The 18,822-nt window shown below is 42.6% G+C and overlaps 1 protein-coding gene across 1 annotated transcript in view; it reads left to right on the top strand.

Moving 5' to 3' along the window:
- The first annotated feature begins 7,365 nt into the window (after positions 1-7,365).
- LOC130163779 (calcium-activated potassium channel subunit beta-4-like) overlaps positions 7,366-18,822 on the top strand; it is a 28,665-nt gene continuing 17,208 nt past the window's right edge. Inside the window, exons 1-2 of the mRNA XM_056368154.1 lie at positions 7,366-7,805; positions 13,092-13,262. Coding sequence (XP_056224129.1) covers positions 7,371-7,805; positions 13,092-13,262 — 606 coding nt within the window. The 5' untranslated portion in view covers positions 7,366-7,370. The remainder of the gene's footprint in view (positions 7,806-13,091; positions 13,263-18,822) is intronic.

Below are 18,822 nucleotides of genomic sequence, written 5' to 3'. Positions count from 1 at the left end.
GTTTCTGAAACAAGACTGAAAAAAAAAAAGTTTATTTTAGAAAATAGTAGAAATGTTTTCACTGCACTCACAGATTCTTGCACTTGTTTTAAGAAAATGATAATTTAATGATTTAAATCACAGGAAATAAAAACCCCTCGGTGTCGGGAGCCACTGCAGCTCAGAGGAAGAAGATTCATCCGACTTTTACACAAAGATAAAACTTGTTTGTTGGAGACGTTTATTGTTGGTTTGGATCAGACGTTGACAAGTAGAAAAATATAGATTTTCATTAAATTCAGATTTTATTAAACAACACAACAGAACAACAACAGAGCGTAACAGAAAGACAAATATGGATTATTTTAGCCAAATCTCAGAGGATCAAAATAACAGACCTTTTTTTATCAGTTTTCATCCTCAGCTTTTCATTTCTATCCCGACATCTCGGCTCCTCCTCTTTCTTCCCGTTCCTTCACTTATAACATTTAATTCCTTTATTTATCTTGTACTTTTCTTTCACCTCCCACATTTATCGGCAGTGTCTTATTTTCCGCCCGGCAACAGTCGAACCAATCGGACTGCTGGAGTGACCTCTCCTGAAAGATCGTTAAAGGAAAAGTTGAACATTTTGGGATGTAGGCTCATTCGGCTTCCGGCAGAGTTAGATGAGAGGATTGATACGACTCGTGTCAGTGGTTGATATGACGCTGTAGCCAGCAGTCGCTTAGCTTAGCATAAAGATGGGAAATGAAGGTAACAAAATCCTCCTCCCAGCATCTCCAAAACTCGTAAATTAAAGCATCTTTCTTGGTTGTTTAATGTGTAAAAATCAAAAGTGTAAAAATGACAAATCGCTGTTTTACATCAGATCATGTGACAGACTATTTCTTGGTCGGCACGGTGACTTCTTCGAGTCTTTACCAAAAAATACTCTGGTGCGTAATTAGCAAACTAGAAAATTGTCATTTTTACACTTATATTCTTGCACCAATAAAACAAACAAGATAAAACACGTTGATGAGCGAATTTTTAGAGGAGCTAAGCTAAGCTAAGCTAACCAACTGCTGGTGGTAGCGTACACACAGGAGAGTGGTGTCAATCTTCAAATCTGACTAGAAAACAAATACGTTTATTTCTCTAAATGCCGAACTTTCGTCAGTCCAGCTGAAGACAACCCACCAAAAACATCTTTATTTTAAAGCTTTAAATTGATTTTAATTTGAATTTCATTGTTTTCAAATTCCCTCCAGGAGGCACCAATGTACAGTTGTGTGTATGTGTGTAAATATATATATATATATATATATATATATACACACATACACACATAAACATGAGGCAGTATTTTTAAGAAAAAGGAGGGGGGCGCTCCTCCTCTACTGGCCGCCAGTAAACGATGCAATACTAGACTTCCACCATCAAGGTGACGTTTTACAGGGACCACGCCCGACTCCGCCCACACCCCCCACCTTCCAGCAACAACATCCGCCGCTGCTGCTGCTGCTGCTGCTGCGACGATGGCGGCGGCGACGGCGGCGACATCGGCGACATCGGTTGCCATGACTACAGGAGCCAGTTTGTTCTCACTGCAGCAGGAAAAGCCAAGGACACGCCCACAGACCCCATGTGATCTGTTTGAGAAGATTTAATTGGAGAATGAGAACTGAGGCACTTGGCCATTGGCTGTTTTATTAAATATGGCAGCTAGTGTTTTAATAGAAAAAAGAATAAAATAAATATTCTGGTAATGAAATTGAAAGACGAGTCCGGGTTCTTTGTTTGTTTTGTTAGTTTGTTTGTTTGGTTGGTTGGTTGTTTGTTTGTTTGTTTTGTGTTTTTGTGGAAAATGCAGTTTTTATTTTTCAGCTGTGGGAAGTTGAAGATTCACGTTTTCTTCTGACGCCATCGGGAACAAGTCTACACCCGGTACATTCACTGCAACACGGACGATCCGGTGTTTACAACATTTAAAATGAAAAGTAACAGACACAGATTGTGTAATCAATATGTGTTAATCATTCATTTGGTTTATTGATTATTTGTTTGGGGTATTTATTGTCCAAAATTAGTATTAAAAAGTTGTGTCTGAAGAAAGATCCAGATCAGTTTACCATCACAGGAGACTGAGACATTTCAGAGGCTGGAATCAATGAATTCTTGACGTTTTTGCTTTAAAAATAAATAACTTAAATGATCAATCAATGATCAGTTAATGTTATTTCAGTGGACACATCAGTGGTGAGTGGAAGACGTGAGGAGCAGTTAGTGTCTTTCATGTTCGATGAAGAAAGAACCTTGTACATCTGAAACTGTCTTCATCTCCATCTTTCTCTCGTCTCTTCACAGGAAGTCGACGTCCCCATTTCTTATCGGTGTCACCTGTAAACGTGATTGGCTCAGTTCACCTGGGCGACACCTGTTTGAATCTGAAGAGCGCGAGATGTGGATGAAGCTTCAGAGATCTCTCTGTTCAAGGTAAAATGTTACTATTGATCAGTTTCCTCCATAAACATTAATAAGAATAATCAGTTATTTGCTCTAAAAATAAAGTAAAAGTGGAGAGAAAGTGCCGCTGTGTTTCAGCAGTTTGTCCACCAGAGGGCGCCGCGTGTCAAAACAAGAACAGACAGGACGACTGAATAAACTGATATAAGACATGATGTAAAACAGCTGGTTGTTCTGTTGTTAAGTTATTAGTAAATTCAATGATCAGTTAATGAACATCTTTATTATTAATGAAGCAGTGATTTCATCTCAAAAGCCTGTTTAAGTTTAATACTGTAGATTCCCAGATTCACTTTGTTGAAACCAAAACTATTGAAGTGATTCGTGTTAAATTTGATGAAAACAAGATGATATTTTTAGCAGCAACAACAAATGTTTAGTTCTCCTTTTTTTTTCTTTTTTTTTTTTTTACTGTTAACAAATCAATATATTGATTTTTCATCCAGGATTCCTCCTTGCAGAAACTTCCAAGACAAGTGGTTTATAACCTGGAGGTACACACACACACACACACACACACACACACACACACACGCACACACACACACACACGCACACACACACAAGAAGATTACCCACAGACACTCAGGGTTTCTCTGTGAACAGCGAGCGTTGAGCTCAGAGCGATAAAAGACTTGATGTGGTGATAAACGCAGATTTTACTGCAGAGATAAAACTCGTCTGTTCAGTTTAGGAAACGACTGGAGCTGCAGATCAAGAGGAATCAGATATTTAATTTAATGAAATACACAGAGGTCACTGCTGCAGCAGCTGCAGCTCATCATGGATGAGTGTCCATGTTGGCAAAAATTATACAAATGAAGTTAAAATAATATCTTTTCAATCAGTTAATCCATCAGTTGGATCCGTGTCAAGTTGGTAATCATTGTTACATCCAGTGCTGACGAAAACATGAAATAAATGTCAATAAATCCATTAATAACCGTCGGCCTCATCGCCCAGACTGCGTCTCTGTCATGTGACCAATACATTAAATCACTTCCAATGATCTATTAAAGAGTCATAAATATGATTTAATGAACACAACAGAAAGCCAAAGCACAAAGGAAGATGTGGAGGAGCTTCTGAAAAATGTAATAAAATGCAGATTCAAATGAGATAGTTAAAGAGCTAAATAAAAACTGGAAACAAAATATAAAGATGGAGTTTAGTTCAGCCTCATTTAACTTCAGAAAATTTCACACTAATTAAAAACAGTTTTCACAGATAATCTTAACGCTTCTTTTCACTTTCTATTCTGTGTCTTTTTCTTCTTTTCTAATTTGAAGTCTGAACAAAAGTTATGTAACTGACAAACTGATCTAAAAACAGTGGAACTGTGGGAGTGAGTGGGCGAATATGAGAAGTTCAACTTTATTTGTTAATTAGCTCATTTTGTCTCTTTAAACAAAACAAAGAACCAGAGCCACAAAACGACATGAGACTCAAACATCAGTCACACAGTATGAACCGAAGTAAAAACCTCTTCAGTGCAGCTTTACGTTTCAATCATTTGGCCTGTAAGTGATAATAAACACAGGCTTTAAATGTGTCACCTCTGTGATTTATTCCCTGCAGTCTGAGGTGACGTCTCCACGTGTCTCGTTCTGTCCAAAACATCCAGTTTAATATGAAATAAGACCCAAAAAAACAGTGAATTCTTACATATTAGAAGCTGGAACCAGCAAATATTCGACCCCTTGTTGAAAAATGAGTTAAATGATTAATCAGAATCAGAAATCCAATCAAAATACATTTCAAAAAACTAGCAGATTATTTTTGTTAATCGTTGCAGCTCTAGATTTAACAGCGTTCTTTAGAAATATGGAAGATGAGCTCACAACATCAAATTCAAAGAGGCTTTATTGACACGACTGAGTGTACACACAGACGTGTTGTCGCTTGCTGTTGACAGTGTGTTCTGTGTCACCCTGTAACCGCCTCATATGTCCCATTTTAACTACAGGATTTCCACAATAAGAGCGCAGCCTGTCGTTTTTGTGCTTGGCAGTGATCACTGTCGGTGATTACAGACAAAACAACGTGTTCAAAAATAATATGTCTGGTGCAGAACGAGGCTGCAGCAGGACTCCGTTGCATTTTTCCATCAGCGTGCTTCCAGAAGAGAAGCAGCCATCAGCTCCATAATGAGGGACATTACCCGTCTGTGGCGGCGTGTTGATGCTGCGGCGGCTCGTTGTAGCAGAACTACTTCAGTCTTTTTCCAGGACAGCAGGAGCAAATATTGTGCCGCTTAATCGCATCATCTGAATGTTGATTTGAGTCAGACGATGCCCTTTTCCATCCACTTTTATTTGCTTTACCTCCCGAAAAACCCAAATCCCGTCCACAGAGGATGCCACCTGTCGACGCAGACTGCCTGTAAAACTCCGCCTCTTATTTGTATTTATTTCACTTTAACTGGAAATTTAGCCCAAATTTCCTGCATTTTATTTGTTGTCACACTCAGTCTCAGTTTAGGAGTTTTAATGTCAGGTGTAAAATCAGACTCTGATATTTGTGCCTGGTGTTTGTGTGTCTGCCGGAGCTCTGCAGAGACACGTGGCCCGTGTTCCTCCACGCTGATGTCCGTTATTATTTGTAATCTTTTGATCTACAGAGATGATAATAATCCTGCCACATGCCTCCCTGATTACCAATGCATAATGCTGAGGCTTTATTCTGGAGCCTTTCAGCGCTTTGCGTTTATGCAACAGGCCGAAGCAGAGAGAGAAATGACTCTTTCCAGCAGAGGTTGAAGGATGTCAGCGTTTAAACCAGAGCTGGAGTTTTTTTTAATCATTATTTCACTATTTTCATGAAAAAAACTCCAGTATTTAGTGTTTACTACCATGTTTTCTTTATTTCTGATGGTCAAGAAATGTTTGGGCAAAGATCCTCATGGCCAAATCCAAAAGTTCCATGTTTCTTCTTCTTCTGTGTTTTATTTGAAGTGTTGATCCATCAGAAGATATAAAACCATCTCAGTGTAGTTTTACATCTCCTCTCTCAGGCTTCTCTCTGGAGCTCTAGTAACAACAGGTCGGTGAGCCAATCAGAAGAGAGGAGGCTCTGAGCCTCTCTTCTGATTGGCTGACTATTTTCTGAGTGATCCAATAAAAATAAAGCAGATTTCAGGTAAAAACACTCAGAGAAACCAAATCCTGCAAGGTTTGGATGGTGGGTTCAGGTGGGCGGGGCTTGGTGACCGCTTCGTTGTGACATCACAAAGTTCCAGAAGTCCTGACGGCTGGTTTTAGATAAAAACTTTCACACAAGTTCTTCTCAAGACTCTGTCCAACAGGCGATCAGAGCAGCTTCTGTGAGAGTCTGTGTTTGTGTTGATGGATCTGGGGTCTGGTTTGTCAACAGGTGCCTCTTCATTCATTTATTTATTTATCTATTTATTTTTACCCCGGCTGGACTCTTCAGTGCCGACTGAGAGCGGGAGAAATCAATACAGTTCTGTCAGCTCATCGATCGCTCGGTCCTTGGAGGCCATTTTGGACGGCTGGTTGCATCTTTAACAGTGATCAGACTCTGCCAGCACGCGCGCACACACACACACACACACACATTATGAAACTCTATTGATCTATTAAGAGAAACTGTGTCATCAGAGCAGCAAGTAATGAAGTGCAGTAAAGGAAATAAACTTTATGGACGACATTGATACAGATGACACAGCATCCAACAAACACTTGCAGATAATCACATCAGTGTCCAAATACTTTTGGCAATGTAGGGCAGCCTGCATCTCTCTGTGACGTTTCTATGGTTTCATCTCTCTCTCTCTCTCTCTCTCCTCCTCTCTGCAGGTTGAGTGATGCTCGGTCGCCCCGGTGGTCCGATGATTCAATCCAGATTTGTGTTGTGTTTCCCGGTGGCCGCTGGTTGTTCTCTCACTGTTACAGGCTGGATGAGATAAGCCTCTTAAGCCGAGGGAGAGCGCGTCGCTCTCAGAAACATCCTGTGGTTGTCAGGGCAGCAGCTTCGCTTCATACAGGACAGACGTGTTCGTTTCTAGAAGTTGTACAGCAGATTTGATTAGTTATTAAGGTTAAAACAAGATGGTGCTAAACTTTCCTCATGTTGATTCTTTAAACGGTCAAAATGTGGGTTTTTATGAGCGTTTGAAGCTTTTCTCATTCATGTCGATGACTAACAAATAATTGAAAGTAATAAAAATGTTCTATTCAGTAAAATCTAAAGCTCAAGGACGAGTTCAGTCAGAAGTATCAAGGTCATGAACTTCTGTGTCGATATTCAGGTCCCAAAAGGATGAACCCTCATATTCTAGATCCTTGTCCTCCAGCAGGTCGACACTCTGATGTCCAATACAAAGAAGAAAAAAGCTCAGACAAGAATGTTTTATTTATTTATTTATTATTATAAAAGGACAAAAACACATGTAGATAGATGGTTCATTTCCCATGAGCCTCCATGCCTCCAAACCCCCCCCCCCTTCTTCTAGAGATATGACATCAGGCCTCAGATAGATAGATAGATAGATAGATAGATAGATAGATAGATAGATAGATAGATAGATAGATATGAGATTTGTGCATTTAAATTAATTTTGCAGGCTAATCATGAAGGATCTGAGGTTGGTGTGTCCACATACTTTTGGCCATAAAGTCTATAAAAGTCCACATTATAATAATACAGTTCATGCATCATAAATGATGGACTTTGTGTGAACTGACCCTTTAGTAGAAGTTTTACGGTAGTTTTTGTTTTTACAGTAAAGAGACTAAAAATTAGAGGAAGAAGAAGAAGAGATATTGTGAAGGAGGGAGGGCAGAGAGAAAATAGAAACGTAGAGTATGAAATAGAGAGAGAGAGATGGAAATAGAGGGAGGGAGGGAGGGAGGGAAGCCTAAATGAAGCCGCAGGGAGATGAAGCAGATGTAGAGACAGAAAGCAGCCGGTGTTTAAACTCAACAGTTTCTCAGTATCAGGCAACGAGCGTCGCCTCCACCTCTGTCTTCTTCCTCCTCCTCCTCCTCCTCCTCCTCCATCCACCCATCCTCTCTCTCTCTCTCACTCTCTCTCTCTCTCTCTCTCTATCTGTCTCTTCTTCCTCCTCCTCCTCCTCCTCCTCCTCCTCCTCTTCTCCTCTCCATGCCGGCGGAGGTCTCCGCGGGGCTGCCATGGCGAAGATCCGGGTGTCGTACGAGTACTCCGAGGCCGAGGACAAGAGCATCCGGCTGGGCTTGTTCCTGATCGCCTGCGGGATCCTCAGCCTCTTCATCCTGGGCTTCTGCTGGCTCAGCCCGACCCTGCAGAGCCTCCAGAGCAAGCCGGCCAACTGCACGGTGAGCCCGGCCACACGAGCTCCGAGCTGCCGCCACCGAGCGCCGGCAGCTCCGGAGCGCGGTGGACTAGTTGTAGTAGTTTAGTTAGTTGTGGTGGTGGTAGTGCTACTAGTTAGTGAAGGGGCAACACGTTACTGTGAGTCGTTTAGTCTATAAACACGGAGTTAATGCTTCACTATAATGTTATTTAAATGTTTATTAATGTATTTTACAGCGACAAACCAACTGAATTAAATTAATACAAATATAATACAACGCTGTTATAATTATATAGAATATTTCTTATTCTTATACTTGCTTATAATTACATTTAATGTGTCATAAACCATTAACTAAATGTTATAAATGTAACATAGAGGACTTAAACTAAAGTGATAGTGACTTTAATTGTTATTTCTAAGTGTAATTTACATTAATAGTGATATAATAAGTAAGTAATAGTAATATGTGTTGTAGAAATAATAAAAAGTTCGTATCATATTTATATAACAGCTGTATTACTGCATCAGTTTTTCCATTACAAGTTACTACAACTAGTTCAGGATTTTCATTAGTGAAGGAGGATTAAATAATATTTCCAGGATCTGTGATACATGTTGAGAAAAGCGGATAAATAATCCCAAACCATTTTGATGATTAATTCATAAGAACGGGACAAAACTTTAACGATCCCCTCAGGAACATTTCTCTGTTACAGTAAAGAAAGAAGAAATGATGAAGTGAAAAAGTAAAAGTTATGCTAATATAGTAATAATGATAAATAGACGTTATTTATTCATTTATTTAATTCATTTAGTGCCCAGTGTTCTTTTATTGTATCTTATTCTGGTAGTATTTGCATTATTTTTTAATTTTTTTATCATAATAGACTGAATATTTTGGGGGTTTTAGACGTCACCTTCAGCTCTGTGATAATTTAATGAGGAAGCTGGACAGGAAGAGAATTCAGCAGATTCACGTCCTGATGATGTTTCTGTTGTACAAGTTTATACTCAGTCGTTATTTAAAGAAATTTCAGATAAAAACTGACACAAACTGGTTTTTTGAAGTGTTTGTTTTCATGCATGAAGGTGACGTTTCACACCTGAGTTTTATGTCTGTACCGTTAAATATCCTGGTTGAAGTGGTGACGGTGATTTGAACCGTATCACCCGCCGCAGATAAGATGATCTGTGCTAATCTCCTTCAGCCACTCAGGAGCAGAGAAGTGCTGAGTGATAAATCAGGACTAAGAGGAATCAGATCAGTGATCAGTGATCGGCGTCAGGGGGCGTGTCGCTCCCCATCTTCCTCATGATGACGGACGGAGGAGATGATGAGGCTGTTATCAGATGTGACAGGATCTCTGACACCGAGCTGTCAATCATCAGCAGACTGTCAGCGACGCCGAGGGTTTCGACTCAGAGTTTCAATCAGTCCATCAAGAAAAAAAACATAAATAATTGATCAACTGAAGAAAATAATGAACAAATGAACCGATAATGGAGATAATTTTATTTGTAGGTTATTTTGTGGCTCAGCAGTGCCGGGCTTGAATCATGGAAGCGGTTCAGATTAAAATAAAAGCAGACTACGACATGAAGCCCACAGTGATGCAGCCAAGAGACACCTGGAAACTTCACACAGGGTCAGGTGTTACGTCAGCCGTGGGTTCGAATCCTCTGCTCCACAAAAACACGACCTTTATTCTGAAAAACGTTTTTATACAGTTAAACCGACCTCAGGCCTTTTTCTCATTTACTTCCTCATTTATTTGAATGTTCGTCATCGTTTCACCTCCTTCACTTCCTTCACCTCCTTCACTTCCTTCACCTCCTTCACCTCCTTCACTTCCTTCACCTCCTTCACTTCCTTCACCTCCTTCACTTCCTTCACCTCCTTCACTTCCTTCACCTCCTTCACTTCCTTCACTTCCTTCACCTCCTTCACTTCCTTCACTTCCTTCACCTCCTTCACTTCCTTCACCTCCTTCCCTTCCTTTACTTCCTTCACATCCTTCCCTTCCTTCACCTCCTTCACCTCCTTCACCTCCTTCACCTCCTTCACTTCCTTCACTTCCTTCACCTCCTTTACTTCCTTCACATCCTTCCCTTCCTTCACCTCCTTCACCTCCTTCACCTCCTTCACCTCCTTCACCTCCTTTACTTCCTTCACCTCCTTCACTCCTTCCCTTCCTTCACCTCCTTCACCTCCTTCCCTTCTTCACCTCCTTCACTTCCTTCACCTCCTTCACCTCCTTTACCTCCTTCTCCTCCTTCACCTCCTTCACCTCCTTCACTTCCCTCACCTCCTTCCCTTCCTTCACCTCCTTCACTTCCTTCACCTCCTTCACCTCCTTCCCTTCCTTCACTTCCTTCACCTCCTTCACCTCCTTCACCTCCTTCTCCTCCTTCACCTCCTTCCCTTCCTTCACCTCCTTCACCTCCTTCATTTCCTTCACCTCCTTCACCTCCTTCACCTCCTTCCCTTCTTCACCTCCTTCACTTCCTTCACCTCCTTCACCTCCTTCTCCTCCTTCACCTCCTTCACCTCCTTCATTTCCTTCACCTCCTTCACCTCCTTTACCTCCTTCACCTCCTTCACTCCTTCACCTCCTTCACCTCCTTCACCTCCTTCACCTCCTTCACCTCCTTCATTTCCTTCACCTCCTTCACCTCCTTCACCTCCTTCCCTTCCTTCACCTCCTTCACTTCCTTCACCTCCTTCACCTCCTTCTCCTCCTTCACCTCCTTCACCTCCTTCATTTCCTTCACCTCCTTCACCTCCTTTACCTCCTTCACCTCCTTCTGCTCCTTCACCTCCTTCACCTCCTTCACCTCCTTCACCTCCTTCACCTCCTTCATTTCCTTCACCTCCTTCACCTCCTTCACCTCCTTCACCTCCTTCTGCTCCTTCACCTCCTTCACCTCCTTCACCTCCTTCATTTCCTTCACCTCCTTCACTTCCTTCACCTCCTTCACCTCCTTCACTTCCTTCACCTCCTTCACCTCCTTCATTTCCTTCACCTCCTTCACCTCCTTCACCTCCTTCACTTCCTTCACCTCCTTCACCTCCTTCTTCCTTCACCTCCTTCACCTCCTTCACCTCCTTCACTTCCTTCACCTCCTTCACCTCCTTCATTTCCTTCACCTCCTTCACCTCCTTCACCTCCTTCCCTTCCTTCACCTCCTTCCCTTCCTTCACCTCCTTCACATCCTTCACCTCCTTCACTCCTTCACCTCCTTCACTTCCTTCACCTCCTTCCCTTCCTTCACCTCCTTCACCTCCTTCACCTCCTTCACTCCTTCACCTCCTCACCTCCTTCACCTCCTTCATTTCCTTCACCTCCTTCACCTCCTTCACCTCCTTCCCTTCCTTCACCTCCTTCCCTTCCTTCACCTCCTTCACCTCCTTCACCTCCTTCATTTCCTTCACCTCCTTCACCTCCTTCATTTCCTTCACCTCCTTCACCTCCTTCACCTCCTTCCCTTCCTTCACCTCCTTCCCTTCCTTCACCTCCTTCACATCCTTCACCTCCTTCACCTCCTTCCCTTCCTTCACCTCCTTCACCTCCTTCACCTCCTTCCCTTCCTTCACCTCCTTCACCTCCTTCCCTTCCTTCACCTCCTTCACCTCCTTCACCTCCTTCCCTTCCTTCACCTCCTTCACATCCTTCACCTCCTTCACCTCCTTCACCTCCTTCCCTTCCTTCACCTCCTTCACATCCTTCACCTCCTCCACGTTGCGTCACTTTCTATTGCGGAGTATTAAAAGTGCGGCGTGTTGTTTTCATAAATCTCAGGCGTCTCTGCAGCAGCTGCTGTTGCTGCTGTTGTTGGTCACTGTGGATGATGAATTCGTACAGCTCTGATTTATTTGGCTGTTAGCTTATTGCATTGTCCTGAAATAATGTCGGTGCATTACAGAGAGTGGAAGCCTTTTGTTTCCTTGTTTTTCTTGTTTTTAAAGTAACGGTCCACAGTCATGTGTCCGTGACTGTGTGCTCTGTCAAACACTAATCCGCTGCTTCACTGAACATAAATCTCAATGCTGCGACTTCACTGCGGCTCCCTGACGTCGTGAGTGATGAACAAAGCTCTGACTTTTATCAAATCTGCACAGATTGATTGTGTATTACCTTGTATTGATATTTTTACTTTCATGGCTGCGTCTGGTATTTCAGTCCGGTAATGAGCGGGGGGGAAGAATTGCCGCCATCGCTCTTCATTAACGTGAGACAGCAGGAAGAGTCACGTTCAGTCACATGTTCAGACTCAGCAGCTGCAGCGTTTACATGTTATTCTGATCACTGTTGCTAGAAACTAGAAAAACCACCTCATGGTCGTCTGAATCTGCCAACCAGTCCGGCTGCAGCGCATTATCGAGTTACGTCAAGTGACCTTTGACCTTTGCAACAAATTCTAATCAGTCCATCCTGGAGTCCATGTGAACGTTCGTGCCCAATTTGTCGGACGCCCCTCAAGGCCTTCGTGAGATGTTTCACGAGGCCAAAAAAATTTTGAGAGGTAACAGTGACCCTGACCTTTGACCCTTGACTCCCAAACCCTGACCAGTCCATGTTTGAGTCCAAGTGAATGTTTGAGCCAGATGAAGTGAAATTCCCTCTAGGCGTTCCTGATATATCAAGTTCACAAGAAAGTGAGGTCACCGTGACCCTTGACCTTTTACCACCGACCGCCAAACCCTGACCAGTTCATCTTTGAGTCCGACTGAACATTTGCCCCAAATTTGAAGGAATTCCCTCGAAGCGTTCCTGGAGACACATTAACATCTGGAGGTGATTCATGGTCCCCAGAGGATGAACTGTAATGACTTTTAATCTGGCGCCGCCATCGTTGCGTCGACGCTTGACGTCTTTGGTTTGTGAACAAATACCTTGAAAACTAATGACGTTCCCAACGGACTCAGCTGTGCTTCGTGTTCAGTGCTAATTAGTAAAAGTTAGCAGTGCAGCTGCTAGCATAAACAGTTTAGCATATAAGATTCACTCTCTGGTATTTGTTGAACCTTCCTGCTGCTGCCTAAGCATTCGCACTATTGGATGTTAGTGGTGTGTTTTGTGATGCGGATGATATGTATTTTTTATTGTACTTTCTTCAATCAATCAATCAATCAATCAATCAATCAACTATAGACTTGTTTTTCCAGTTTCAAGTATTGTATTTCTGCAACAGAGCCGATCGATCGATCCAGCTCCAGTGAAAATGAGTAAATTCATTGGTGGTAAATGGAAGTTTGAAGTTCATGGTTTCCTGTTTCTTCATATGCCCCCCCCCCCTCCCTCAGGTGGTGTCGGTGTTGCGTCCGGAGGAGATGTTCGAGTGTGTGTTTACCTGTGGTACTGACTGTAAGGGGACGTCCCTGTATCCCTGCCTGCAGATCTTCGTCAACAACTCGGAGTCCAACTCTGTGGCTCTGCTGCACTTTGACGAGCAACAGCTGGTCCTGAACCCGAAGGTAGAACACGACACGTTTTTAATTATTATTTAACGTCAGGAAGCAGATTTACTTCAGAGAAGACGCTTTCCAGCAATGTTGACGGAAGTGATAAAAACAAAATCCTGCATCCGCCACTTTAACCAGATCGCCACCAAAATTGAATGAGTTCGTCACTGAGCCACGAACCATCCAGCCTTCAAGTGTGGTGCAAATCTGTTCAGAACTTTTTGGTTAATAAACAAACAAACAAACAAACAAACAAACAAACAAACAGATTCCAGTGATAAACAACCTCCTTGCTGATTTAGTTGATAGAAGCTTCTCACTGTAGATTTAATGGATTTCCTGTTAAAAATAATTAAAGGGAATTAAATTTTAGTAAAATAATCAGTTCATCTCCAGAGTTTTAATGTCGGGAAGCTGAACTTGAGAAAATGAAGTTGTACTGGTTGTGAAACAGATAGAAGTGTGTGGAAGCAGCAGCTTCATGAGTCTCATGCTGCTTTTTGTTTGGCCGCTGCTTGAAGTCAGGAGGTGAACAGAAATAGATCCAGTGAGACACAACACGCCACTAAAACACTCACTTAGCGCTCCATTAACAAACAGCTGACAGTAAACGCATCACAGCTGACGCCATGTGCAGTCTCTGTTTGAGCTTCTACTGTGGCCAAAAGTATATGGACACCATGAGACGTTTTTGTCCTCTTCTTCTGGGGTTCGTGGTTTGGAGGAATCTAAATACTTTGTGTCAGCAGTTCGACATGACAGCGCTCGACACTTAGCATCAAGCGTTTACAGTGTAGGAGAGACTGTAAAGGGAGGGGAGGGTCCACTACAGATGAATACAGTCAGCGTCCGTCTGTCTTTGGGACTTCTTCTTCTTCTTCTTCTTCTTTAGTGCACGTCTGGGTCGTCGCCAGGGCAACACAGTGAATATAGAGGGGAGAGACGGCGCGTCATAGATGCCGCTCAGTCACCATAGCGACTGCAATGGAGATGATGTGGAGGGACAGAGGGAGAGAGACGAGTCACGTTTCATTCAGAAATCCTTCTCATATACGGGGGGGGGGGGGGGGGGGTCACACCTCCGTGCTCATGGGCTCTTTGACCTTTTATATATAACTAATGAGAGTCACATTTTATTTATATTTACTGCCAATATCACAAATTTGCCTCGAGGGGTTTGACAGTCTGTGGAGTTGAACCCGTGAATCACACGAGGGAAAAAACCCCAGAGTGGAAAATCAGGATGACAACATCACAGACTGTAAACACATCTCAAGAAACCAGCAGCTGATCCTGATCCAACGTGACAAACACAGAGGCAGAGAGGGACAAGGAGGAGGCTGAGACACCTGCAGGACCAACATCCACATCCAAAACATCTGGAATGAGGCGCCGACACCCAGGGAGGGAGGGAGGAGAGAGAGAGAGAGAGAGAGAGAGAGAGAGGGAGGGAGACCAAGCTCGGATGCTCTTGAGCTTTAGAGGATGAACAAACAGAGGGTGAGAGAGATGCAGAGCTTTAATAGAGTCATTGAGACTAAAGTGCTGCAAGCCTTTTAAAACTCCCTCCCGCCCGTGGGACTGATTCACTGCTTCAGTGTTGTGGTCTGGACCGGACTCGGTCCTCCATCAGCCTCAGAGCCGTGAGGCGGCGTGGAACTACAGCCGCCGCCGGAGCGACGCTCCCACACTTTTTCTCTCCGGGTGAAATCTGTGTATCTACGTTTCTCTGCGCTTGAAGATCCGATCACTGAAGCGTCTGTCATGTAGAGAGCTAATGAAGAAACAAGTGAAAAGGTCGGAGTTGTCATATTGACATTTAAGGCGTAGTGATTGATTTCCAAACGTCAATCACGCTAGAAAACATTCCACCTAAAAAGCCTCCGGTAGCGTCTGTTAAAGTCAGTCTGTTAAACCTGGTCAGGAAATGAAAGCTAGCTTAGCTACGATGTCATAGCCTAGCCTGTTAGCTTAGCTTCCCCTCTGTTTCCAGTGTGGCCTGCTGCTTGATGCTACGCTAACTACAACCTGCTACATCCATGCTATCACTGAGCTGGATGTTTGTCTGACGCTGCGTCATATTCTCAACACGATCAAACTGTCAGTCCAACATCTGATCATGTGATCATAGTCGACTGATCTGTGTAAACTTGTCGCCATAGGAACAGAGGTTACGTCACCTTAAAGACACGCTGCGGTACGTAAACAAACAGCTCCACAGCTCTGTCTCTGAGTTACAGGATAACGAGCGGGAATAAAGGCGACCATGAAAGATCCTGGTCAAACTCCGTGACCTTTTTTACTCACTGTGACTAACGAGAGCGACAGGCCCAGAGCGTTAATTGCAGCTGTGTGTGATGGACCTGTGGACCAGCTGACTGACAGACAGATGAAGAGACAGAGACGTGGAGTTAATTGGTGTTGTGTCCATAGGGGGCGATTAGTTAACGGAGCCGCCTGTGGCCCGATGACTGACATGACCTTAAGATCAACAGCAGCGGCGGATACAGAGACCAACTGTCTCCGTGTGCTGAAGGACTTCTGTCCGTGGTAATCAGCTGTTTTTAAGTCTTTGAGACGTCACAACACAATAAACCTGATGGAAACTGTACATTGGTTAATATCCAGCTGCAGGTACAACATCTGTATGTGTCAAAAACTGTATATCATAACCATGACAACCATTATCTGATTTTAGAAAGAGACTTTCCGAGGACTTTGACTCTCTGCAAAAGTGTCAGTTCTTTCAGTAATGATGCTGAATATACAAACGTTGTCTTGTACACATGATGTTTTTAGTGAGTGAGTGAAATAATCATCAACTCCATGACTGAGTTTCCACCTGGACCTGCAGAACCAATCACAGTCTCAAACACAGATTCAGGGTTTCATACGTCACAAACCTAAGGAACCAATCCTGTCACCTTGTGGGGACAAGGGGGGGCGGGGCTAAATACAGATAGAGAGTTAGCATTAGCACAGCTGCTAACTCAAAAAGGCCTGATCCAGGAAGTGAGAGGAGATGAGCTTCAGAGACAGTTTTTATGTGTGAAACTAAATATGAATGGCAGCGTCTCTGCTCGTAACTTTAGTTTTTTCAGCCACAAAATCGACTTCAGCTTCCTCATCAAACTGTGTTGCTGCTTTTTCTCTCCTGCTCCTGATGAGCAAATAAACAGATCTGTCTGATTGTCTCTGAAGCAGGGTTTGACTTTGTGGAGCGATTTTAAAGCCATGATAATAACAAAAACACGTAACTGCCTGTGTGTGCCGTTAGCTGCAGCGTGAAGAGATAAGAGGCTGGAGATTTGAGTAAATCATGATTTTAAAATCAAATCACGTCGATCGTCTTTTAATAAACGACATATTAACAAAATGTGTCTGTGGGGGCCGAGAGGATCCGAGCCCACGAGACACGTCGATACATTAGTTTGATAACCTGCCAGAAAGTTATTGTGGAAGACACACACACACACACACACTAATACACACTAATATACACACTAATACACACACAGTGATACACACCTCCTGATCTTTCTCTGGTTTATTGGGGTCACGAGTTCATTTCATTTTTTTGCAGTAACAAAAAATGAACTGTGGAGACGAGAGCAGAGAAAATGGCTGGAAGACAAAATAGATGGACTGTGTGTGTGTGTGTGTGTGTGTGTGTGTGTGTGTGTGTGTGTGTGTGTGTGTGTGTGTGTGTGTGTGTGTGTGCACTGATTTCAGATCATCCATCAAACAACCTCACACTCTGCTTTTTAAACCTGCTGCTTTAATCAAAGTAGAACAAACAGACCAAACGTATGTGTGCATGTATATTTTTTTATGTGTGTGTGTGTGTGTGTGTGTGTGTGTGTGTGTGTGTGTGTGTATGTGTGTGTGTTCATGCATGCATTACTTAAATGAATCACCATGTTCAGTGGGTGTAAAAGCAAATATCTGAGCTCCTGACTGGACGTGCTCTGTTTCGACTCTTTCGACTTTGTGTCAAATAACTGCGTTTTACTTTGGTCAGTTATTATAACTGGATCTCACCGATCTGTTTTATTAATAGAGACAGAAACGATGGACGAAACCTGTATTTACAGTATACTGAGTTTAATTTGACTTGATATTGCACAGCTGCTAGTTTCTGCTACAGGCTATGTGCTAATGATTGAAATTATTAAAGCTCCTCCAGTGTAAAGGTCTGTGTCCATGTGTAGTGTGATTATAGATTATAGATCAGTTCTAGCTTCTATATTAATACTGTGAAAGTATCAAAGCCTCAGTCCACAGAGAAATGCACACAGCCTGTATTCAGAAACTGAGCCTTAAAACCAGCCGTCAGGACTTCTGGAACTTTGTGATGTCACAACAAAGCAGTCACCAAGCCCCGCCCACCTGGACCCACCATCCAAACCTTGCAGGATTTGGTTTCTCTGAGTGTTTTTACCTGAAATCTGCTGTATTTTTATTGGATCAGTCAGAAAACAGTCAGATATACTTCACTGAGATGGTTTTTATATCTTCTTATGGATCAACACTTCAAATAAAACACAGAAGAAGAGAAAAATATGGAGCTTTGAGGCCTAATTTTAAATTTATCAATTAATTTTAGTTTAATTAATTAATTTGAGTTTATGAGAAATACATAGAAAAATAGGAAATTCTTACACTTGAATCTCTTAAAACAATGTTTTTGTCATTGTTTTGCCATGAATTTAATTGTAAAAAAAAAAAGAAAAGCCTGTATGAACATGATATACCAACACAACTCTGTGATTATTATAACTATTAAGCTCTTCACTCAGGTGGCAGTTTATTAGGAACGCCTAGCTTAAAGTGATCAGTGTAAAGCAGCGGCCCATGCAGTAAATCCTCCTCCTGAATGTTGAGCGGATGATTCAGCTGTGATCGGTCTGGAGGATGGAGTCTGTGCTGCTGTTGAACCGTGTCGTGTTGCACAGAGAGGTGTTTCTGTTATTTAGCCAACCCTCACTGAGAGAAACAGGCCGGACAAAATAATAGAAACACTCGTCTGTAGGAGGATTTATTGGCTGTTGTATCAGACTGCATCAGTTTCAGCTGGTGTTCCTAATAAACTGTAAACAGACTCTAGATATTATATAAGAAGAATTAAAAACACATCAAACTATTAAACTCAGTGGCTTTTCAATAGTTTCTTGAAGGCAGCAGATTGTTTCTCTAAGTGTTTGGAAGCTCAGTGATCTTTTTATTTGTTTGTTTGTTTTTTCCTTTTTATAAAATGAAACATTAAATTGAAATTTACAGTCGGAGTTAAAACAGTTACTGTAGTTCTCTCTCCTGTTCGCTCTGCGCCACTTTCACTTTATAGCTCTGAGCTCATAATGTTCCCCTGGCCTTCTGTCAAATATAGACATAACTCACACACACACACGCACACACACACACACACACTCACACACTCACACACACACACAGACACACACACACACACAGACACACACACAGACACACACACACACACACTCACACACACACACACACACTCACACACGCACACACACAGACACACACACAGACACACACACACACACACTCA

The sequence above is a fragment of the Seriola aureovittata genome, chromosome 22, assembly GCF_021018895.1.
Source record: "Seriola aureovittata isolate HTS-2021-v1 ecotype China chromosome 22, ASM2101889v1, whole genome shotgun sequence".
NCBI classification, from domain to species: domain Eukaryota; kingdom Metazoa; phylum Chordata; class Actinopteri; order Carangiformes; family Carangidae; genus Seriola; species Seriola aureovittata.
Note: the sequence above shows the minus strand (reverse complement) of the source record. Positions and strands in the feature narration are given on the sequence as shown.